At 36.4% G+C, this 22,450-nt stretch overlaps 3 protein-coding genes across 8 annotated transcripts in view; all 3 read right to left on the reverse strand.

The window, feature by feature from the left end:
• The window catches only part of dvl1b (dishevelled segment polarity protein 1b), a 30,061-nt gene extending 29,564 nt beyond the window's left edge, over positions 1-497 (reverse strand). For both annotated transcript variants that reach the window (XM_079596847.1, XM_079596848.1), the window contains exon 1: positions 62-497. In XM_079596847.1, the coding sequence (XP_079452973.1) occupies positions 62-231 (170 nt within the window). In that variant the 5' untranslated portion in view covers positions 232-497. The remainder of the gene's footprint in view (positions 1-61) is intronic.
• A 2,463-nt stretch (positions 498-2,960) lies between these two features.
• On the reverse strand, positions 2,961-19,711 carry mxra8a (matrix-remodelling associated 8a). Of its 2 annotated transcripts, XM_079596850.1 has the most exons (11): positions 19,273-19,711; positions 19,059-19,137; positions 15,231-15,257; positions 14,332-14,634; positions 13,963-14,064; positions 12,701-13,168; positions 5,504-5,665; positions 5,192-5,249; positions 5,014-5,096; positions 4,855-4,929; positions 2,961-4,230 (listed from the first exon to the last, which is right to left on the reverse strand). In XM_079596850.1, exons 2-11 carry the CDS (start codon positions 19,108-19,110, stop codon positions 4,205-4,207), a joined length of 1,356 nt encoding a protein of 451 aa, XP_079452976.1. In that variant the 5' UTR covers positions 19,111-19,137; positions 19,273-19,711; the 3' UTR covers positions 2,961-4,204. The 2 variants fall into 2 exon arrangements, with proteins under 2 accessions (XP_079452976.1, XP_079452975.1); XM_079596849.1 differs by having other exon boundaries at positions 19,059-19,711.
• A 1,001-nt stretch (positions 19,712-20,712) lies between these two features.
• The window catches only part of plekhg5a (pleckstrin homology domain containing, family G (with RhoGef domain) member 5a), a gene marked incomplete at its 3' end in the record, with an annotated part of 38,023 nt that continues 36,285 nt past the window's right edge, over positions 20,713-22,450 (reverse strand). For all 4 annotated transcript variants that reach the window (XM_079596854.1, XM_079596853.1, XM_079596851.1 and 1 more), the window contains one exon: positions 20,713-21,774. In XM_079596854.1, coding sequence (XP_079452980.1) covers positions 21,765-21,774 — 10 coding nt within the window. The remainder of the gene's footprint in view (positions 21,775-22,450) is intronic.

A 22,450-nucleotide genomic window follows, 5' to 3' on the forward strand; every position in this document is an offset into this window, starting at 1 on the left:
CATCGGGGACTGAATACAATGAATGAATGAATACAATGACAATTCACATCATCTCACTTACCCAAAATCTTGATCCATAGATTTAAAGAAGAATTTGTAGCTGTTAACCGGTCGGTTGCTGAGGACATTTTTGAAATCTGCCAAAGTTACCTTCTCTGGAGCCACTGACAGTTTCACCAAATAAGGAGTTTCCTCCTCATCTATATGGTAAATGATTTTAGTCTCCGCCATGAGAATGGTGGGAACAATTGCCGGAGAACGGCGCGTGTTCCTGATGCTGCCTATCCAGACGTGCGGCGACAATAAATAAAATGTCTATAATAATGGATGCTAAATGAATACAATCACGCATTTAGCGCGATTGAAACTGTGAAGTAAGCGACTTTGTAACGCTAAGGATAAGAACACTGCCATTATGGAGGCCTGATAGATATCTATTGCAGCTCACTATGCGGAGGTTTTGCTGCCTGTGTTACTGAAACAGGAAGGAAAGGTTCACATCCTTGAGAGAATCAGCCTGGAATATCTGAGCCGTTCTCCTGCGCAGTGCCGCCATCTCGTGGTAGACAGAAGCAATCCATGTTCAGTCTGGATCTGGATTCATCAACAAACAGGTAAACAGCTCTCATCACACTCGCTTGTTGGAGAAAGTGGTAACAGTGGTATGAAATGACGGCGATCTGCCAACCCAGGTAGTTATTTTTATTGTTGCCATTTTATTTATTATATCAATTTTAATATCCGAATGTTTGTGAGAAGAAAAATTACAACAACAACAAACAAACAAAAACCTTTTAGATATCATATGCGATGGACATCGCTTATGCTCATCTATGTTGGTCGCTCTCCTTTGACGGTATCTTGAGTAAAACAGCTTTATATTTAACGAAGCACACATACAAAAGACCTGAACCGGAAACATTAAAATGGAACGTTTAAAAAAAAAAAAAAAATCGTGTTAGCTGCTTACATTTTTTTTCATTCGAATTGGAAGAGTTCAAATGGAACATACAAATTAATTTAAACGTAGCTTTTCTTTCATTATAAGTCAAGTCAGCAAGAAAAATGAATTTATGCACAGCTGCACTACTTCCTGAACTTTAGCCAGCTCCTTTGTTTCCTGTCTGCCATTATTGGACAAACTGATTAATCCAGGTGTGTCTGATTATTGTTGTTGGTCAGGCACACCTAGATTAATCAGTGTGTCCAATAATGGCAGACAGGAAACAAAGGAGCTGGCTAAAGTTCAGGAAGTAGTGCAGCTGTGCATTGGTACACAATAGACCCTTTTCACATTTCCGGGTTTCTCAGAAGCGGAAGTCGTCATAGTTTGGTAAACTTATATAGTGGTGAATGAGAGACTACATTAAATATATTTGTGTGTTCTCATTTCCTCAAATAGCAAAAGAAAAACTCAAAAAGTGTTTTCACAACTTTCAAAAAGAGGAAAAAAATTTGTTTGATAACGGGCAGTCAGAAGAAGCGAGAGAAAGACGTCAATTTTACTGCCATAGACGCTGTATTAGAAACACCCTCACAGTTAACTAGTTTTTTTTCGTAATTTGATGCAAATGTAATAAAATATAAAGTAGTGTTATAAATAAACATAAAAATATATATATATAAAAAAACGGAATATTTAATAGTTAAAAAATATTTCCTTTGTGTCAATCTCTCTAGAAAATTTGATTTAATTCAATTGTTTCATATAATTAATATATTAGCTTGCATTTTATGGTTTATGCTAGAAAAACAATTACTTTCTCAAAATGCTAATTTACCCCAGTTTTTATGTTTATAATTTTTATCTTTAAAAAAAAAAATGTGGTAGACATTTTGCGTTAATGTATGCAACATGTATTGCGTTAATGTATCATGTAACACATGATGTGTGGCCCCTAGATGTATGACACACCAGGACAGTGGATGTTTTATTCAGGACAGCTGATGCTTAATGTTCACAGATGGCATTTTAACATCAGTGTGTACTCACACATCACTGTCGGTAGCGGTGGGCATTCAACTTTACGTGGATCATTTTGCAAGAGTCAAATCAGTTCTGATGGCTGAGATAATTGTTTTGACAGCACTGATATGACTCATGGTAACTCAAGAAATGTCTGTCAAAACATTGCAGCAGTTTTAAAGTGCAGTTCATCAGACATTCCAGCATATTTGTTGAATCACGAATGAGCAAGTGGCTGTACCAATTATTTCCAGTATCAAAAACATCAAGTACTTGAGATTTAGTTTGAGATGTCCACAGCATCAGAAATGTTCTACACAGTACAGGGCTGGCACATGCAAAAGATCATCCAGAGGTTAAATTGTGTTTATTTTATTCTGCTTTGAATGAGAGAACATTTGCAGTGAACTGGAAAATTAAATCATCAATAATATAAACCGCTTCAGGATGGGAATAATCAAGTATCCATTATGTGGCATCATGTACCAAAAGCACCGTAGTCTACCCAGCAAATTCCTCTTGGAACCTCAATCAATGTGACATCGACACATTCTTATTTGGAGCCTTTAAGGAAATTAAAAGGGTGACTGAGTGTCATTTAATCATCATAATGGGCATGCTTCATAGCTTCACCTTGATAATCTGTATATATAGCTGTACACAGTGAATAACACAGATTTGAGCAAGCTAGAAAATAAATGTTTGCTATGCATAGCCATATTAAAGGTACACTATGTAACTTAATCGTGTATGGTGTGGGAACGACTTTTGTTGTCACAATGAGCAAGAAAGGTTGACATGGAGCACGCTAAATCTAGAACCTCCGGGGTATCACCCATTTAAAAAAAAGCAGAACAGGGGAGAGTCTGCTGGCAAAAGGAGAACGCAACAGACCTTGTAATAAAACAAGAATCAACATTGGCGTGGCTTTTCTTTCCATTTAAACTGGTTATATCTCTTAAGCCTAGTAGTGAATGCTATATGAGCAGTAGGATAATCCATCTCTTTTTTATTTATGAAAAAGAACCATATTCAACTGCACATTCATGCAGAGGCAAAGCACAACCAAAACAATGTTCTTCCACAAAATGCAGTTTTTTTTAACCACCAGAGGGCCAAAAGTTAAATCGTGTACCTTTTAATAATTATTAAAATTGAATCATTTTCATGTTGTACAGCTACCTTGATGCATTAGCATCAGTTTCACACTTAATTGTTTGTTGCAAATTACCTCAAAGCTGCCTGTTAACATAGAGAGCAGTATGGATGAAAACAAATACATTAAATGCAGGAATATTCAAATAAACCGTGACAAAAGCAATTAGTAAGGTTTGTAACATGAGAAAAGTAAACATGAAAATATAAAAAATGATAACGTGAAAAAGGTGATAACAGACAGTATTTCTAGATGACAGAATACAGCTAAGGGGAATGTAGCTTTTAGTGGTTAGTAAGAGGAAAAGAATATCAAAATGAGAAAAAATACTGATTTAAATTGGTCTAGATTATTATGAAGACTTACAATATGAAATATTTGGTCTAAACTGTCTACCAAGTATGATTTCATTAAGAACAAAAAAGGACCTTTTAATAATCATGCTGTTCATATAATACAGTAAATGTATTCAGGTGTCTGCATAAAAGAATGCTAGATTTATGAATTGTAGCTTTCAGAAAGCAAAGCTTAAACCTATTTAGAAGCTGAAAAAATATGAACAAAAAATAAAAATGCATTTTGTGAGGTACCAATAGCGTCTGCAATATTTGTGGCCATACAACTCATTTAATTGCAATTTCCTCAACCTTTAATTGCCCAAATCTCACACCAATATAAACATTTTGATACTCAGGACACATAATTCTGGGTGCGTTTACTTCTCACTCGTAGCGTGCGTTGCAGCATTGGGCAAATTCGGTAAAAAATACAGACTATATTCTTGCATTTTGTAAGCTTTTTGCTTGTCATTTTAGTGCTCTAAAACAGTTGTTTGTCATATCATTGTCTGATATATCAGTGGTCTAAAATACTGCTGGGTGAGACTCTGGTGCTTCCTGCGAGCTTCACAAGAGCCAAAAAAGTAGAGGATCTTGAGTCAGAAAAAATGATACAACTGTGTCCTTCTCTCCTTCTTTTGTTTTATTTCCTTGCCATATTGTCGCCTCTCCACATTTCATTCTTCTTCCATGAATTCCAGATCTCCAAATCTCCCCCTGGACCAGCCAGTGTCAAGGTACCGCTTATTTCCAAGATGGCTTCTCCATCTCTGCAGAGAAAAAATGTTGAGGTTGGTAAGATTTTTGAAATGTTTTTAAAAGAGGCCTTTCTCCTCACCAATGCTGCATTTATTTGGTAAAAAAAAAACAGTAATATTGTAAAACATTATTACAATATAAAATAACTTATTTCTTATTTAATACATTTAAAAATGTAATTTATTCCTGTGATGGCAAAGCTGAATTTTCAGCATCATTACTACAGTCTTCAGTGTCACATGATCCTTCAGAAATCATTCTAATATGCTTGTAAATATCACACTAATTTTGCGCTCCAGAAACATTTATTGTTATTTATCACAGTTGACAATGGTTGCTACTTTATATAATGGTGCAAAACAGGACACTTTTTTTATATACAAGATTCTTTGATAAATAGAAAGAACTAACAATATACAGTAAAAGTCTGTAATTAATTAATGCAATTTGATCATTTTTATATAAACCTGTGAACGAGGGTATATGTGTAGTATGACCGGAACCACATTTGATAACTAGTTGTCTGGTGTCTAGTTGTCTTCATGCACTTAGTTTGGGGTTTATTTTTCAATGTGAATTACATGTTAGGCCTGTAGACCTCTCAGACAAGGACGACAGAAAATAATATATTTTACCTCTGTCCAGGTCTATGGCTTTTGGGGAGCAAAGTTTGGACATTTCAGCTTCCTTCAGAAGATTGTTCTTATAGTCTGAGGAGACAACCAGAAATACATTTGTCCAAGTCTTTTAAAAGGTGTTGCAGCATTTTGAGAGGAAATCTGATGTAAACTCACCCAACTTTGTCTCCTCTTGGTTGCTTGACTTCACCTCTGGGATGCTTCGCTCACATTCTGTCTTAACACGTGATGTGTGGCCCCTAGATGTATGACACACCAGGACAGTGGATGTTTTATTTAGGACAGCTGATGCTTAATGTTCACAGATGGCATTTTAACATCAGTGGGTACTCACACATACGTCACCGTCGGTAGCGGTGGGCATTCAACTTTATGTGGATCAAAATCTTGGCCTACGTTTTATAAAAAACAAATTAGCAGCAAATATTAAATCAAGTGCAGCATAAATCATATTTGAGCATACAAATGTCATATATTTCCTGCATATTATATAAAAAAAGAATGTGGTTGAAAGACACTTTTCAGGTGCAACAAAGAAGCTATTTTCACCACGGTTAAATTATATATACAAATTAAGACACTTTAAATAATAAGAGCAATAAAATTGCAAAATGACAGATGGAAGTGACCAATAAAAGGTAAAAACCTGGTCTTTTCCGGTGACGTGTGAGGAGAACGATAGCCAGCACAATAAGGGCCAGTAGGAGGAGAGTTGCCAGGATGTAGCCGAGCTGCTGCAGGAAGTGACTCCTTTGCTCTGGCAAGATGACGTTGATGACATGTGGCGGCACTTCCACCATATTGGTGTCTAAAAGAGAAAATGAATGAAGAGTTTGGCCTTGTATTTGATCCTTATTGTCATTTTCAGTAACCAGCAGAGGGCCCTGTGTTACTATCAAGCTTAAGTTTAAAGTTATACAGATCCTTTGTGAAAAACCACACCTCAGAACTTCAGAAGGAGATATATTACAGATATAATCATATTCTGACTTCATGGCTTGAGAGTTTAAAAATAAATGAGACCATTATCATCCAAGCTCCTGGGCTATTTATTCGGCTCCACATTAGTTTACATAGAATGGATACTATATGAAATATACTACATACTACTAAAACTATGACATTATGACAAAAAAATTATGATTAACCTGCTATTAAACAGAATTAAATTTTCAGAGAAAAATAACTGAAATACCAAACTCCAAAACAACAACAAAAAATAACTTCAACGGTGAAAGGAAAGTAATATTAAGAACGTAAAATATACAGAGCAAATAATAAACCTATTGAAGAGTAGTCTATCTTAACATAGTGATCTTTTGAATGGTACTTTTAATATACTTTTAGATTATATATTTATTATAAACCAAAGTTTCTAGATATTCATTAGAGCTGGGTTTATAGGGATATACAACATGTCAACTGATGACAACTGAAGAATCGGCACAGATGGCACTAGGGCTGAACAGATGTTGGAGGTGAGAGACGGTCATGACTGATTCTCAGAAAATCCACATAAAGATAGAAAGCATTAAAGGCATGCATTTTAAGTTCATATGGACAAAAATATCTTATGCGAATATAAATACTTGGTTTTCAGCAGCATAGTGTGTGCACTTGTTTATTTTCACTGTAGTCAAAATTCTGTGAGAAAGACCGGAAACTGCCACGTGTTTTTCAGCCAGAATCAGATCCACTGTTTTTTTTTTCTCTCTCCTGGCAGTAAAACATGGATTTAAATAAGAAGAGTGGTGGAAAACAGAGGGAGGAATGGGGGGAAAACTATGTGGTTTAGTTTATTAGACGGCAGTGAATTTGCCGTCTTGCTTCCACAGAATTTTTTTTATAAATCAAATAAATAAGCCAAAGTTGCACCACTTCGTCTATGATACAGACATAATAAAGACACGCAGCCTAAAATGACGACAGGAGATGACTAAATATGACATCATAGTTCTTAGAAAAGAAGTATTATGAGATGTGGAAAATCACTCAGAGACTATTATGTTTGGATCTTGCAAAAGAGCAGTAGCTGAAAATCAGAGATATTCTTGCTTCTAGAGTTCTTATTGCTATGAAGTTTTTATATAAATTTTTTTAAGCTTTTTTCATGGTTGATAAAAGCTATATATATACATACCTTTTGGGGTCAGTAAGATTTTTAAAAGACTTTTATTCAGCAAGGATGCACTATATTGAAGCATTATAAGTAAATTCTTGAATCGAAAAATGAATTGCAGTTTCCACAAAAATATTAAGCCACACAACTGCATTCAGAATTGACCATTCACAATTCTGCCTACTAGCTTAAAGGGGTGGTTGATTGCGATTTCACTTTTTTCATTTTAAATAGTGTGTAATGTTGCTGTTGGTGCATGAACAGTATCTGCAAAGTTGCTGCGCTGAAAGTTCAACGTAAGCAGAGATATCATCTTTTAAAAATCAGGAAGTTTAATGCCTACAAAACCGACTCGAATGGGACTACAACGAGATACTTCCCGGGTTTTATACGTAACTAACCCATACATTTACATCAACCTTCCCTCCGGAATATGCAAAAAAAAGGGGCATGGCCATATTTCTGCGGCTTTGTGGAAGAGGAAGAGTCATATTGGAGAGCTGAAGCCATGCCGTCTAAAGTGTGTTATTTTTAGTCAGGTCTTCGGTGTTTGGGCTTCCTACGGACGCTGTAGTTCGTCAACAATGGCGAAAATTTATGTTTGATTATGTTCCTCAAAATTACAATGGTAATTTAGCTCTCTGCATTGAAAGGTGCCTTTTTTTTATGTGCTGCTCATTTTACGGAAGACAGCTTCCAGAATCTCCACGAATTCAATGCCGGATTAAACAAGAAACTGTTACTAAAACATGAACCATTTGCAACTTTAAAACCAGAGGCAGCAGTTGTTGAACCACAACCTGTAAGTAAGACTTAATAATTTTAAATGTATTTGGATGTATAATTTCAGACGTAATGTTTTAGTTTTATCAGGGACGTAAACAAATGCCAGCGCTGGCGTTAGTAGCCGCTATTGTCTATGACAAACGCGTACAAACATTTTGGACCTGAATTTGTAATTATGTACTAATTTTGTAAATGTATTTTCCATGTGTACTTTATGACGTAATTTTTCGATTTGATCAAGAACGTAAACCAATGCCAACGCTAGTTAGTTTATAGTAGCCACTAGCCTGTTAGTTCGATGCTATTTTGTGTGTATAAGACACACGTGTATAAAGTTCAAAAAATGATATGTAATCGCAACAGCAAACTTCAGCAGCGGTATTACTCGGTCATTTATTCAGTTATATTAAATGTTTAATCAGGAGAAAACCGTATCTCAAAAGCTAAAAAACAGCAGTGGCATTTTCGATTTTCAAGTATCGAAATTATTATCGAATAGAATAGAATAATAATATATTAAAAAATTACCATTCAGAAAAGTTTAGTAAGAGCCGTGTTTGGGAAGGTTCTGCTTGACTCTCTTCATTGCCGCTTTCTGGGTCTGATTCTGGCTCAAACTGTACGGCAGTATTGAAACCATTATTTACATTTGACCGGAGCACATGCGACTTTCGCCCGTAAAGGTGATGGGCGTGAAGTTTCCGGACAACGTGCACTACGCAGTTTAGCCAATCACAACACACCGGCCCAACTAACCAATCTGAGCCCATGCCTGTTTCTGAGGGAGTGGTTTCATAGAATCAGGAAGTCAACCGGTCGTTCAAATGAGAGAGGAGAAAGCGGCTTACAATAAAGGTCAAATTTATGAAAAATAAGGCTAAAAAAAAACTTAACAAAACGAAGACGTTATATTGCATCCCATAAACACAATCATGCAAAGAAAAAAAGCAGTAAAACACCCCTTTAAAACATACCCATTAAGTAATTGTTACCTGTGTGAATAACAGTTTCTGCCCTGTAATCTCAATCTTAACCTCTTTTTGTGCATGTTTGAAGCCACAGCATTGAGGGGAACACAGGCTAATATCTTATGGTAGATTACTGTAATCAGTAACAGCTGAAGGATCTTCTACCCTCGTTTTTCAAAAGACCTCATAAAAAGCCGGATATGACTGGTTACTGGCAGTCAAGAGCCATGCTAAAGAGCATAGTGTGTTTTGTCACAATATTGCGTTGTTGTTACCTTTATTAAAAGTTTTTTCCTCTCTCTCTCTCTCTCTGAAATGGCAACTACAAAGTTTAGAAATACATTCAGTTCTGTATTTTTCATCTCTGGTAAACCACAAAGGAGGCTTCTTCACAATAGTATTTCCCTAACAGTTATTTATGGTTATGTTGCAAAGATGTGGTTTGCTTAGCTTCAGACCCACAAATAATAATAATAACTGCTCAAAAGAAACAAGACATCTCCCAGATCTTGAGAAACAATACTATTTCCTGACTGTTCATGAACAGATGTATTCGAGAACAGTCATGTTTATGATGATATTGAGTTTGGGCTCGTGATAAAAGCCAAGCATTTATGGGCCAAACAATCCAGATCAGGACTTCCACTGGGACGTGTCTTGGACTCTCCTGCTTAAAAGACCATAGGGGAGCATCAATATGCTCAAACCTTGCAACTTTTAAACAATCATTGATATGCCAGATCCTTGTGAAAGCTTGAAGCGAGTGATTTACATGATTGGAACCACCTGGTTTAAAACAGTTTTGGACTATAAAGAGGATAAACAGAATTATGGAAAGTCCAAAAAGGAAATAACTGTATGTAATGGCTATGCTGGATCCAGACAGTTGTCTTTTTCTTCATGCTCAGATAAAACAGAGAAGAGGACTGACATATTTCGGTTGGTTTAAGAACGGGTTGAGGGAAGGTTGAAGGGGGAATGAGGGGATGTTGAGGGTGGGCTGACCTAAATCTGTAACAGTCTCCTCCCTATGGCTCACTGTCTAATGTTGAGCTCTAGCTACAGCTGGCCAGATGCTTTACAGATGAAGCAAACTTCCCTTTTCCTGCAGATAAACAAGACGCTGGCCAAAAAAACTCCAAAAAGGATGAAGGCGTAGGTTAAAAAGAAAGAATGGCAAAGAAAAGGAGAAGACTGAAGTGAGAAGTGAGAGAAAGTACAACACAGGCAAGACAGATCAAGAGGAAAATTTCAGAAACCGAAGAGGGAAAGAATAGCAGATAAATGAGTCAAATCACAAAGAGCAGCAACAGTTAAAAGCTTGGAAGTCAAACAGACTGGCACTTGTCAACTGTACAACATAGCAAAGCACAGCTAAGGGTGTCTTGAGGAAATCTGACAACAAATGAACATTCGATCATCATTAAAAGCATCACACGATTTGTTTAGTGCTTCTGCTTTGAGTCATTTTTCACTGATATCTTTCTCTCCAGTGAGCTGTTAACCACTGCAAATGGATCATTTGAACTTGAAAGCTCATGAACGAATAATTGAGACTGGTGTGAATCACCAGACTGGCCGATTCATTTAAAAAGATAATCAAAAGAATGATTCAAAATGATTCAAAAGACTCATTCGTTGAACGGTCTTTGCTACTAATTTCACAAATATGCAAAGGAGATGATTTTTTCAGTGAGACTTTTTCCAATTAATTATGACTCAAATTTTAGAGTGTGTGAAAATAAAAGCACACGGCTTCATAATACTCTGAATAAGTTGTTTGAACTATTTTGGTGATATTTTTATGTTTATGATAATGTTGTGTTTCACGAAAAAAGAACAAGTCATAATGGTTTGAAATGACAATGTCCCTTTAAGTCAAGGAAGAGAGACAAGACAAAAATGACAACAAAACAAAATACAGACACTCACACTGCAAATAAAAACAGCACAGTGTAAAAACAGTCACTGCAGATGCCCAAAGTTTTTTGCAAATGCAGAAATATTTAGTTGTTAATAATGAATTCAGCAGTGCAGAAAGTGTTTAGCTCTTTTCTTTCATGCCCAAAAGTCTGTGATTATCCACAAGATTCCACTGAGGTTTGTGTAGTCTAAGCTCCAGTATAAACAGTATTACCGTAGAAAATGACTTTCCCACATTCTCTTATTAATGCTTTTTTTCCTGCAGAATCCCCACCCTTCTTTTACCCAACTCTCTTTGTCACTGTTAAAAATATGCATTGATTCGTTTCTGCCTCATATATTTCCTTCCTTATTTTTATCTCCCAGACAGTTCGCATCATCTACCTCTCCATCTTATCCAAGTAAAAAAAGCACTTTCTTATCCTACTTTGCTCCTGTCTGCCTGGCAGTACCTCAAAGAAAAACATATGGCTATCGAATGATCCGAACCAGAGCAGAACTCAAACTGAGAAAGCGAGCTGTGTGACCGTGAGAGAGGGAACGGCAGTGGAATGCGAGCGAGGGGAAATAAATGAAAGAAATAGAAGCATGCTTGAAGCAAAAGAGGAATAAGCTTTAAAAAGAGAACTGCTGCATTTTAATGAACGTGAACCCAGACACCAGGGTATCCAGATCTTCAGACTTACCTCAGACTATTTTAGGTCACGACTGTTTGTTTGAGTTCATGCCTTGTGATTACAGCCATTTCTCATTCTCTTCTTTCTCATAAATATATGTTTATCATTTAGTCAATACAGATTCAATTTAGAAGAAACAAAATGTTCCAGGGTGGTGAGTGTTTTATCTTTGGCTTAATAAATGCTGACCAAGTATGCAAAACTGTTCTGTAAAACAAGTGTTGACTAAACTATAATAAGCAAAGCATCAACCCTTGCCTCTTTCTCTTGTAAATACGAGCAAATGACAAACCAAGAACATCAACAGAGAAAGAAAGTAAATCAGGAGAACTCCCTAGCTCTGAGTTGCAAAGGTATATTCGGGAACATGCTGAAGATGCTCCAAGACGGACGCTCTATTGTCCTACCTGTTTAAGTGGTCTGCACTGGCATTTAGCCTCACGCAACTTGTGTGACAAGTCTACTGACAACCATTTTAGCTTCATGAATCACTTCATGAATAACAGAGATGCTTTCACAAGAAAAATATTTACTGGAATCTGAAGGTGCAAACAAGTCATAACGAGTCAAATAACAAATAAGAACTCCTGACAGCAGCAACTTTTCTGTGATAAATTGGGATAATTTCTGGAAAATCTCTTGGGTGCTGTGAGACTGCGACAGTACATGACTACCCAGGCAACATTTAATGGTGGGGCCAATGTAGACATAATATGGGTTTGAAATATAGGCCCTACATAGGTTTGTCCATACGGGGCTTATTCAGATAGGGCCGACATAGAACCCATGGATAAACCCGTGTAGGGCCCATATTTCAAGCCCATATAACACCTACATGAAATGTTGGCAGGGTTGTTGAATTTATGCTTGACTGGATTTATGCTGCTCATTATGAGAATTTTTTTTAAAAATAAATTAATAGTTTTAGCAAGTGTGTGTTAAATGATAGAAAATTGGCAGTAAAGACATTTATGTTACAATAGATTTCTATTTCATATAAAGGCTGTCCTTTTGAACTTTCTAATCATCAATCCTGAAAAAACACAAAACTATTAAGAAACTGTTTTCAAAATTTGATAATATTAATAAATGTTTCTTGAGCAGCAAATCAGCATATTGCAATGATTTATGAAGTTTTGCCACAACAAAATACTTTTATAATAATTTTTCACAAACTTACTGTTTTTACTGTATTTTTGAACAAATAAATGCAGCCTGGGCGAGCATAAATAACAATTCATTGAATTCCCATACAATATCATAATTTTAAAATGTTGAAAATAGTAATAAAGAAAAAGCAGGCGAGTACAAAACTGGCAGTTATTTTACTAGTAGTGTTTTATGAAGTAAAAAGTGTGTGTTTTTCTTACTTGGGTCTTCATTGGGAAGATACTGAGGTTCATCTGTGGGTTCCTGAGGGATCTGAGGGACCGGAGGGGTCACGGAAAGCTGGAAGATGCGTCTCTCATGCAGGCCGCAGTAGTGATGGTGGAGATGACAGGAGTATAGCCCCTGATCTTGGAGCTGGATGTCTGAGATGAGCAGAGAGAAATCTCCCTGCGAGAATGCTGTGGCAGAAATATTCATCTTTTGTTGAACAAACAGTGGCCCGTAGTGACGCCTCTCACCAGAAGCGTACAGGTCGATGAGTCGATCGGCGCGGTCATGTCGGACCCCTGGAGGTTGACGATCCCAGTGCACCACCTGTTGTTGGTCCTCCTGACTGTTGCCCTCGGTCCAGATGGGCCGGCGGTTAACGCAAGGGAGAACCACCGTGCTGCCCACCAGAACCACATACACAGCCTTCTGACCGTCCCAGAACCGCCTCTCCTTACGTGCTGAGAGAAAACCACAGCCGGATGAGAATGCAGGAAACACAGTATGTTTCACTTGAGAATGGCCTCGCAACAGAAGGGGTCTCCGTCTGCTTGAGCTCAAAAAAGAGACCCGCCATCATGGAAATTAACGGGCTTGAGGCAAAAATGGCACCAAAATAAATAAAAATGCCCCCCAAAAATCAAGATATAAGGGGCAAAAAAAATGTCCCTGTATGAGTTCTTGTTTTTAATATTTATAACAGGATATAGAGTGCTGTTTTCCCGAATATCATCACAATTGCAAATGTGATAGCCTATTGACTTTATACAACAGTTCAATAAACAAAGTTTATTTGAAACTGGCCTCCGAATTGCAAAGGCCGCATCTGAGCACGCTTATATGAGTATGTATTATATTATATAATTACTGTTCAAAAGTTATTATAAAAATATTAGACATTAATACTATTATTATTAAAAAGTACAGTAAAGATATCTACAGTGTTACAAAAGATTTCTATTTCAAACATTGGTGAGCCAAAATTACTTAAAAACAGAAAACAGAAAACAGATATGTATTTTAATACATGCATATATATATATATACACACACATACATTTTTTAAAGTTGGTGAATGGAGATGAATAGGAGAGGGCAAAATTTTCTTTTCAAACGGCCTTCACATTCTTTCCATTCTTTAATCGTCAGACAGCTCCTTATTTAGGCATGAACTTCAACCGTTTGATCAAGAGGCAGGTTAAATGCCAAGAATAGCCAGACAAAAAACTCTAAAATATGAGGTGAGTTTACCAACCTGATTTGGTGACATTGAGCTGAACTTTGATTGACTCGTACAGGTGGCAGTAATGATGATGCAGGTTACAGGAGTAGATTCCTTTGTCACTCATTGCAACATCTGTATGAAGGAACCCAGACAAAATGCATTCATTTATCTAGAAGATGAACATTGGGGCTTTGCCTGGAAGTTTTGAAGTGTGAAAGTTATATAGGTCTTATTTTTGAATACTTAAGAGGGATTGAAAGTTACATAGCTAGGTGGCTGCTAACGTGTTCTCGTGGTTGTTGGGCAGTTTCTAGAGTGTTCCAAATGGACATACATATAGAGAGATTGATTTACTCTGATATTATCAAGTAACATTTGTGTTGCTCAAAAGTATCTCACCTTTAATTACCAATGAGAAGTTACCATCCTTAAAAGCAGTCTTGGGCATGTTAATGCGTCCTTGGTTGTAGCCATTGTAGATGCGCTGGTCTCCAGCAGAAAACATGTCTAAAACACGTTCCATTGCATGGTCTGGGCCACTACGAAGTAAATCCCAGTGCACTACCCGTTGGCGGTCCTTTAGGCGGTCTTGGGTCCATACCATGCGCTGACTATGACACTGCAATATCGCCTGTGATCCCTGGGGGGCGCTGATATTGTACATGGCCACCACCACACCACTGCCATCGCTTTGGCCTAGCGCTGAGACACAAAGGGCAGGTTTCCCGAAAACGGATTAGGTCTAATGATCGAAAAACACTATCATATGTGATTACTTATAGTAAATGGAGCATTGCTGTTGTTATAAACCATGTTGCTACAGCAGCAGTAAACCTGTGGTTACAGCATTCTCAGTCCTGTAGATACTGTTCAAAAGTTTTGGGTCGGTAAGATTTTTGAATGCTTTTGTAAGAAGACGTCATTTATTCCTGTGATGGTAAAGCTGAATTTTCAGCATCATTACTCCAGTCTTCAGTGTCACATGATCTTCCAGTAATCACTCTAATATGCTGATTTTCTGCTCACGAATCATTATTATCAATGTTAAAAACTGCTTTTGTGGTTGCTGCTTTTTGAGAAAATGTATTTGAACTAGAAATCTATTGTAACAATGTTTACTGTCACTTTTAATGCATCCTTGCTGAATAGAAGTATTCATTTCTTTAAAAAAATCTTACTGACCTTAAACTTTTGAATTGAGCTGCAGTGTATATTTTTGGATAATTATGATATTATGTATAGGTGCTTGATACACTTTTGTTTAAAGTTTATATTTATGGTTCAAGTTATGCACTTACCAGGGCTGAAGAGGAAGGATGCCAGAACTGTAAAATAAGCAAACAGGAAAAACAAGTTAAGATTAAATAAACAGTGCTGATCTAGGCCACCTCATGAATATCATCCCACTACTTTAAAGACCAGAGATATTATCACTATTTTCAGAAATCACTGTTTACAATTAGCTCAGCAAAAAGCAGCAGGCACTTAAGCAGCACTGTTAATCTGACAGGCTGGGTGCTTAATATGAAGTAATAGTTCCTATAGGAAATATACAGTAATGCACTAAGAGATAGAGGAATGCAGTGACAGCCAAGCCACGCAAGTTTCCCTGTTTGTAAAAAAGCTCGCTGTCAGCAAGCATTTAGGAAAAAACGAGTAGCACCAACATTTTGAATTTGCATCACTTATGTCTGAAAGGACTATTTATGGATGTTTGAGTCTGTGTAACCCTTAGAAATAAACAGCTCACGGCTAATAAACATTCCTTTGTAATCTAAAGTAAATTTTAGACTTAGAATATAAATATTTAACTAGATATTACCTAAGCCCATATTATTCTCAATCACGGAAATTTGAGTCAAGTTGAAGTTCAAATCAACCTTAAAGGGACAGTTCACCAAAAAAGAAAACCGACATTCGCCCTAGCTCTCTTTGACATGCTCGTGAGAGAAGTAACAATCTGATTCATGAACAAATTGGTAACACTTTACAATAAGGTCCGATTAGTTAACGTTAATGCATAAATTAACGAGCAATACATTTGTTACAGTAATAATTCATCTTTGTTAATGTTAATAAAAATACAACTGCCATTGTAAAATCAGCTCAGGTCCATTGAATAATATTAACAGATAGCCTACTTTTGATTTCAATACTGTAGTACATGTTGAAATGAACATTATAAGATTATCAAATGCTTTAGAAGTATTTTTCATAGATTAGGTCAACTAATTACCAATGTTAACAAATTGATCCTTACAGTAAGTGTTAACAACAAATCAATTCCTTTTCTGATTCAATCGACACATATATGGTCAAATCTGATCAAATGAATCACTGAATCAGCAGTTTATTGGAATATTATCAGGGAATAATGACTCGCATGCATGTTCCAGTTATCGTAAGGCTTCAGATGATTTGGAAAATAGTGCACAATGGACTACTTTTGTTTTAATCAACTTTTTTTTAAACAACATGAGGTGAGTAAATGATGACAGAATTTTCATGTTATGAACATTAAGAGTAAGGGAGTGGTTGAACAGTCCCAGATACTCTTGCATTAAGAGGGTCTGGGAAAATCCAACCACTCCCATAGTCATAAAGTGGTAACATGTTCTGTGCTTCTTTTTTCAACATACTAATATAAAAGATTTATCTTAAAATGGGTTGGTTTACTCGTTTTTAAATTCTACTCACACAACCCACACGCTTAAAGACATACGGTACAAAACAAAAGCAGACACTCTGTAGAATGTTTTTAGGATTTCATGACAATTCAGAGCAGTGTAGTTCTTTTTGCACAGCTGTCTTTAACAGCTGTGACTACCATTTATATGACTTAACTGGAATAGTCATCTATCACTGTCTGCACAATAGACAGTTCCTCTGAAAGGCAGCACAAAATGTTAAACTTTTAAAAAAAAAACTTCTACAATAAAGAAAAAATTCACAGTTATACTTCTTTTCACATGCAATTTTAACTCTGTCTTTGAGGGTTGTGGCATGTCATAATGATTTTGTGTCAAATGAGAAAAAAGGAAATACTTTTGAGAATGTACAGCAAATCCTGAGGGCAATAGAAAGGCAGCAATAAGGATGTGTTAGAAGCCAGAGAAACCACAAACATCAGAGCGAAAGGCAGAGGAGGTGGAGGGAGAGGGTCAAGGGTTTGGAATCTGCTGAGGAAGCACTTTGAAACGCAGCGGCTTGTCCGTACGCATATTTCATTCACAGACGCACACTCATATTCACACTAACGTGTTGTGGGCAAAGAGACACCCTGCACACGAGGATGTGAACCTACAAAACTGCATCTCACTTTCTATGTCTTTCTCATATTACATTCTTCATTCAAATTAAAGGGACAGTTCACAGAAAAATTACAATTCTGTGCCATTTGCTCGCTCTCATGTTGTTCCAAACCTGTGTGACTCTCTTTCTTCTGTGGAACAGAAGAATAATTTTAAATAATGTTCGGGTCCAAACAACACTGGATCCCATGAAGAAGAGAAAAAAAACACTGGGATAGAAAAAAAAAGTTCTGGGAAAAAAAAGTCAAGCAGGTTTGGACATGAGGGTGAGTAAACAATGAAAATTTTCATTTTGGGGTGAGCTTTTCCTTTAAGCTTTTTACAATAAACATGCAATATGTAATTAACTTGACAAAATGTTTGAACAGATTATCAGAATGGGTATGAAAGAAGTTTAAAATGTATTTTATTAAACTTGTCTCACTCTCTTTCTGCAGCAAATGTTCTATTTTCTAAGTATAAAGTCGGGGCTCAGATGTTCTATGATATTCATGGAACACAGCTACAAAGGAACTGAATAAAATTTAATAAAGAACTATATTTTTTAATGATGGAAATTATTTCATAAATAGCTATACACCTGAAATAAGCCAGTGTTCCTAAGCTCAGCCTTGTAGAAAACTCTGAGTGTTGTTTGTCAGGCCTGGGTATATTTAAAAGCCTTGTAGCCAAGGTTTGTTTACATGAGTTAAATTATAGACTTTTGTTGTCTTACAGACCTGCTGGGTGTGCAGAATCATAATGTTATGGGATTTTCCACTCAAAATATAGTAACTGAGCATTTTACTTCAGTAAGTCAATGTACAGATGGAACAAATCATTTTAGAAGTTAATATGGAGGCAAAGACATATCCAGTTCAAACAAGGGTTTGTTTGCCATGAAACATCAAGCTCCAAATGAAAAAAAAAAAAGAACTGCCAACTGCCAAAAAAAAAAAAAAAGGTTAATCATAAGATTACAATGCTGACTCAATCTGCAATATGATGAGTATATGTCTAAATAATAGTAGGCTTAGATCTTCACTTGCTTCACTTGCATGTTTTTACTGTTTGTGTCAAGTGAATCACACTGAATCACTCTTGGGACATGCAATTAGGTACAATGTGTTAGGTAAGGGGAATTTTCTTGATTCATTCTGTTTTCAGTGCGAAGACCTCAAAAAGAATAAGCTTTGGGTCTTGGTGAACCATCAGAGACTTTACCAAAGCCATCGTGGTTAAACCTCTTGAACAAAATAAAATTCCATGCCACATTGAGGAATTTATTAGACAGAATTTACAGAATTATAGTTTCTTTGCTTGTTTACCCTTATGTGTGCTTTACTTTTGGTGCTCATGTCATGCAACTTGGGTTTGTTTGGAGCAGAACCTTTTCTTTGGGTTAGTTCAAAACAAAGTCGGGACACATGTTTGAATTTATCTGCGCCAGCTGGTTTTGGCATTTGGGTATGGGTCTCAACAGTGCAAAATACAGACTGAAAACCCATTTCATGACATTATAAAGCATTTAAACAGAAGAGAGTATTCACAAACATGTACAATGACTCTCAAGAGACATGCAAAGATATACACACTCAGGTGAGGGGAGAATAACCTGACATGTTTCTTACTGTATAACCTCCCACACAAACACTCACACTTTGATGTATTTAATCCAAAATGTGGCTATTCATTTTTAGAAGTCTGTTCAAATAGCCTGGCTATAATAAACAATAATTTATCAGTTAGTCTATCAGCAGTCAATGTAAATAGAAGCACGATAAAACTTAAAGAACATCAGTAACTTTGCTTCAATTGGATAAATCAGATACTCACTTTGAGCCAAGAAAAGCGCTCGAGCGCACAAAGGCTCAGCCAAGTTCTTCATTGCCGATATCCTCTTGGTTTGATCACTCTATTATATGTTAAAAACAATATAAAGCCGAATTAGCAGGCTTTATTCACCTGACAAACATTTATCGCGAAGGAACACTTGCTGTTTGTCGACCAGCGACATCAGCAGCAGCGGCAGCAGTCTGTTCTGACCCACCTTCAGTATTCAGTCTCTCGCATGGCCTGCCCCCTTAGTTTAAACACAACAACCCTTCCGATACTGTCTTTGTTCATATTCCTCTAATCCAGCATGGGTATGAAATAAAAATAGTACTTTTGAGAGCAAATATGAAAACTTCAAGCACAGTTCTCATAATAAAAAATTAAATGCCCTACAGAGAAAGTCGACATCCTAAATGTTTGTTTTCGAAACTTCGTGTAACAGTTTAGTCGAGGCACTGTTAAACGTTTCAATATGAGGAAAGTTATGATAGTTAATAGCAGTAAGTCGTTGAAATAGTTCCCGAAATAATAAACTTTTGTGTTCCCAGAAACTTGCATTTGCTCATACTTTTGCGTTCCCTAAAAAAAAACTTTGTGTCCGCTTGCCAAAGCAAAATAGTTTTCCCTCTCATATTCCTTCTCATTTCCATCACAAAACTGTTCCGAGCGAACGCTAAGTTTATCTGAGGAAGGCACAAAAACTGTTCTGGACTGTTTATTTTATTTTTATTTTATTAAAAACGTATTTTGTATAGCAATCTGTTATTTGTAATATTTTACAGATGATAATTTAATTGTATGGTGCATATTGTCTTTGATATAGCCTACACTAGCTATGACAAAGTATGTGGTGTAACACCTGGTAATTATTAGGCCTAGGCTACTGATGGTCTCAGTCGCTGTCTCATCAAGGTGTTGTTGGTGTGTTTACAGGCTTTGCTCCCAGCATGGTTATGGGCCACATTGCAGACTCAGCTCTCGCAATGAGCAATAAAACTACAGGGAACAAACAATCAAGACCCATTCTCATAAGAACCCAAAGACGTCTGCCAGCCCAGCAAAGAGAGAAGAGGCAACTGTATTTCTACAGCTAGGCCTGTTTTATAGATGTAGTTCGCAACCTTTGGGATTTATGCTCAAATAAACGAACAAGCCGTTATCTTTTCACCAAACATTTACGGAAACCCGATTTCAGTGCTAAATGATGTAATATTGTGATAACTGATAAACTGCACGTAGCACATTTGTTGAATAGTAAGAATACGAAGTATGAATATTTAATATTTTGGCCTGCTTATATTTTGGGTTTGCATAAAAATGAAGATGATGATGGAAAAATAGATTAAGTTGCATGACCACATATTTTTCCATCAGCTGTACAAACAAAAAATGAAGTCAAATATTTAATAATAATAAAAAGGTAGATCTTTGCTGCCACCTTCTGGACTAAGTAAATATTGCAATTATTTTACCGGTCAACAGCTCACCAATAGGATCCCGTTCTGCACTGCGCTCTAAAACCATGCTGCTTGCAAAGATTACAAAAAAGAAAACATGCACATAATGTAACTAAATCTATTAAAAACATGATAAAGTTGAGACATAGATGTGCTGTAAGGACATACACATAGGATTACTCTGTGCAGTCACGAGACACGTTGTTGTGACGTCCGTTTATTGAATATCTTCTCATTAACAAGAAATTAAATCATTCATTCAGTTTTGTAAATAAACAAAATAGACACATTTTGCTAGTGGATTTGTCATTTGAAGCATTTTAATTGGAAGTTTGTGTTTTTTTTCTTTCTTTTGAGAGCATTGTGCAAATTGGTAACCTGTAAATATTAAAGCTACTGTAGTGTACATACATATGTAAACTGATCAAATCCAAGACATGGATTCAGCCCTTATTATGATGTCAAAAGACAAATTAGAGACAGTGCCAAAAAGAGACAAAACAATCAAAAGGCATCAACAATAAGTATATTTTCTACAAAACAAAGCAGGTTCAATAAATACCATATTTACAGAACACTGAAAAAAAATGCATGCAAGGTGATTTTTATTGTGGCGTTTGAAGCAAAAGTAGTCCACAGTTGTTCTTTTTTATTTCATTTTTTTTCACAAGTGTGATTCAGTAAATTACAGCCTAAAATAGTCAATCTATTTTAGGTGTTTCATGAGCTATATCATCTAGCAAAAAGCCCTTAGGACTCAAGAGGTCAAATGATTTTTCTGTCCATCAAACAATTCATTCTAGGATTAAGAGTGCTTTAGAGTTTATATTCATACTTTTTTGTGTGATAACAGACCTCCACGGGGCAGTAATGCATGAAGTACACATTAGAAGTTAGAAAGAACATGATTTTTTTCTGTGCCTTTTACTCTGCAAAAGCCCTGACTGTTGCATCGTTAAATAAAAATGGATTAACTCAAGTCTCTTTTATTCATTGTCAGACAGGTATTATACAAAAATACATGTCTTTGTATGTATGACCCTTCAACTTTATAGTTAATATTAAATTACTGAATTATAGTCATGGCTTTTAACTGAGAGTTCCACAGCATTATCCCTGGTTCTCTTCCTGTCACTGAGTTGTATGTCCCCATAGGTACACGTTTTTGTAGATGTAGTCTTGGACCAAAGACATGGTTTAAGTCCCACCAATAGACCAGCTAATGGCATCAGCTTCATTTACTCAAACATTAAACTTCCCTAGAGGAAGAAAAAAGCAGAATAGGGTTAATATAAATAGCAAATTAATAATATGTCTGTAATGTGATGATCTTTATATTACTTCAAACAGTAACAATTATAGCGTTTTGTAACACCAAATCCTTCACTAAAACATCAAGGAACAATTAGAGACCCTCCACTAGGTAAAAATAGATACAATACATGGAAAAATCAGTATTCTAGATGCAGTCATTCTCTCTGAAGTTCAAATTCTCTAATAACTCTGGGTGGAGACTGAGATTATTAGATAAAACACACTAGGGACAAAAGCCCCTGGATGTTGAAATGCCAGTTTCCCACAGACGGCTAGACAATAGGGGTTTGGCTGTCCTGTGCCTCACTGACTGAGATCACTGCGTCTCGCCCTATTAAAAGCTATATCAAAAGAGCACATTGTCTTCTAATGAGTCCACACTGACAGCTAATAATGTGCCACACTCTGCGGTGAACATTAACAATGAAGAGGGCATGTCTGGACAATGAGGGACAGTTTTGTAACAAGCTGCAGGAACTATCTGTCAGCAAGCTGTTAGTGATTTTGGGGGGTACATCCTAATGTCTAGTGTTGAAATCTCTTGATAGCAACTTTATAGGAATGGCTCAATAATTACCATGTGCAGTTGATGAAGAAAGACAAGGACTAAGCGGCTTGTTT

The sequence above is a fragment of the Phoxinus phoxinus genome, assembly GCF_949152265.1.
Source record: "Phoxinus phoxinus genome assembly, chromosome: 22".
Taxonomy (NCBI): domain Eukaryota; kingdom Metazoa; phylum Chordata; class Actinopteri; order Cypriniformes; family Leuciscidae; genus Phoxinus; species Phoxinus phoxinus.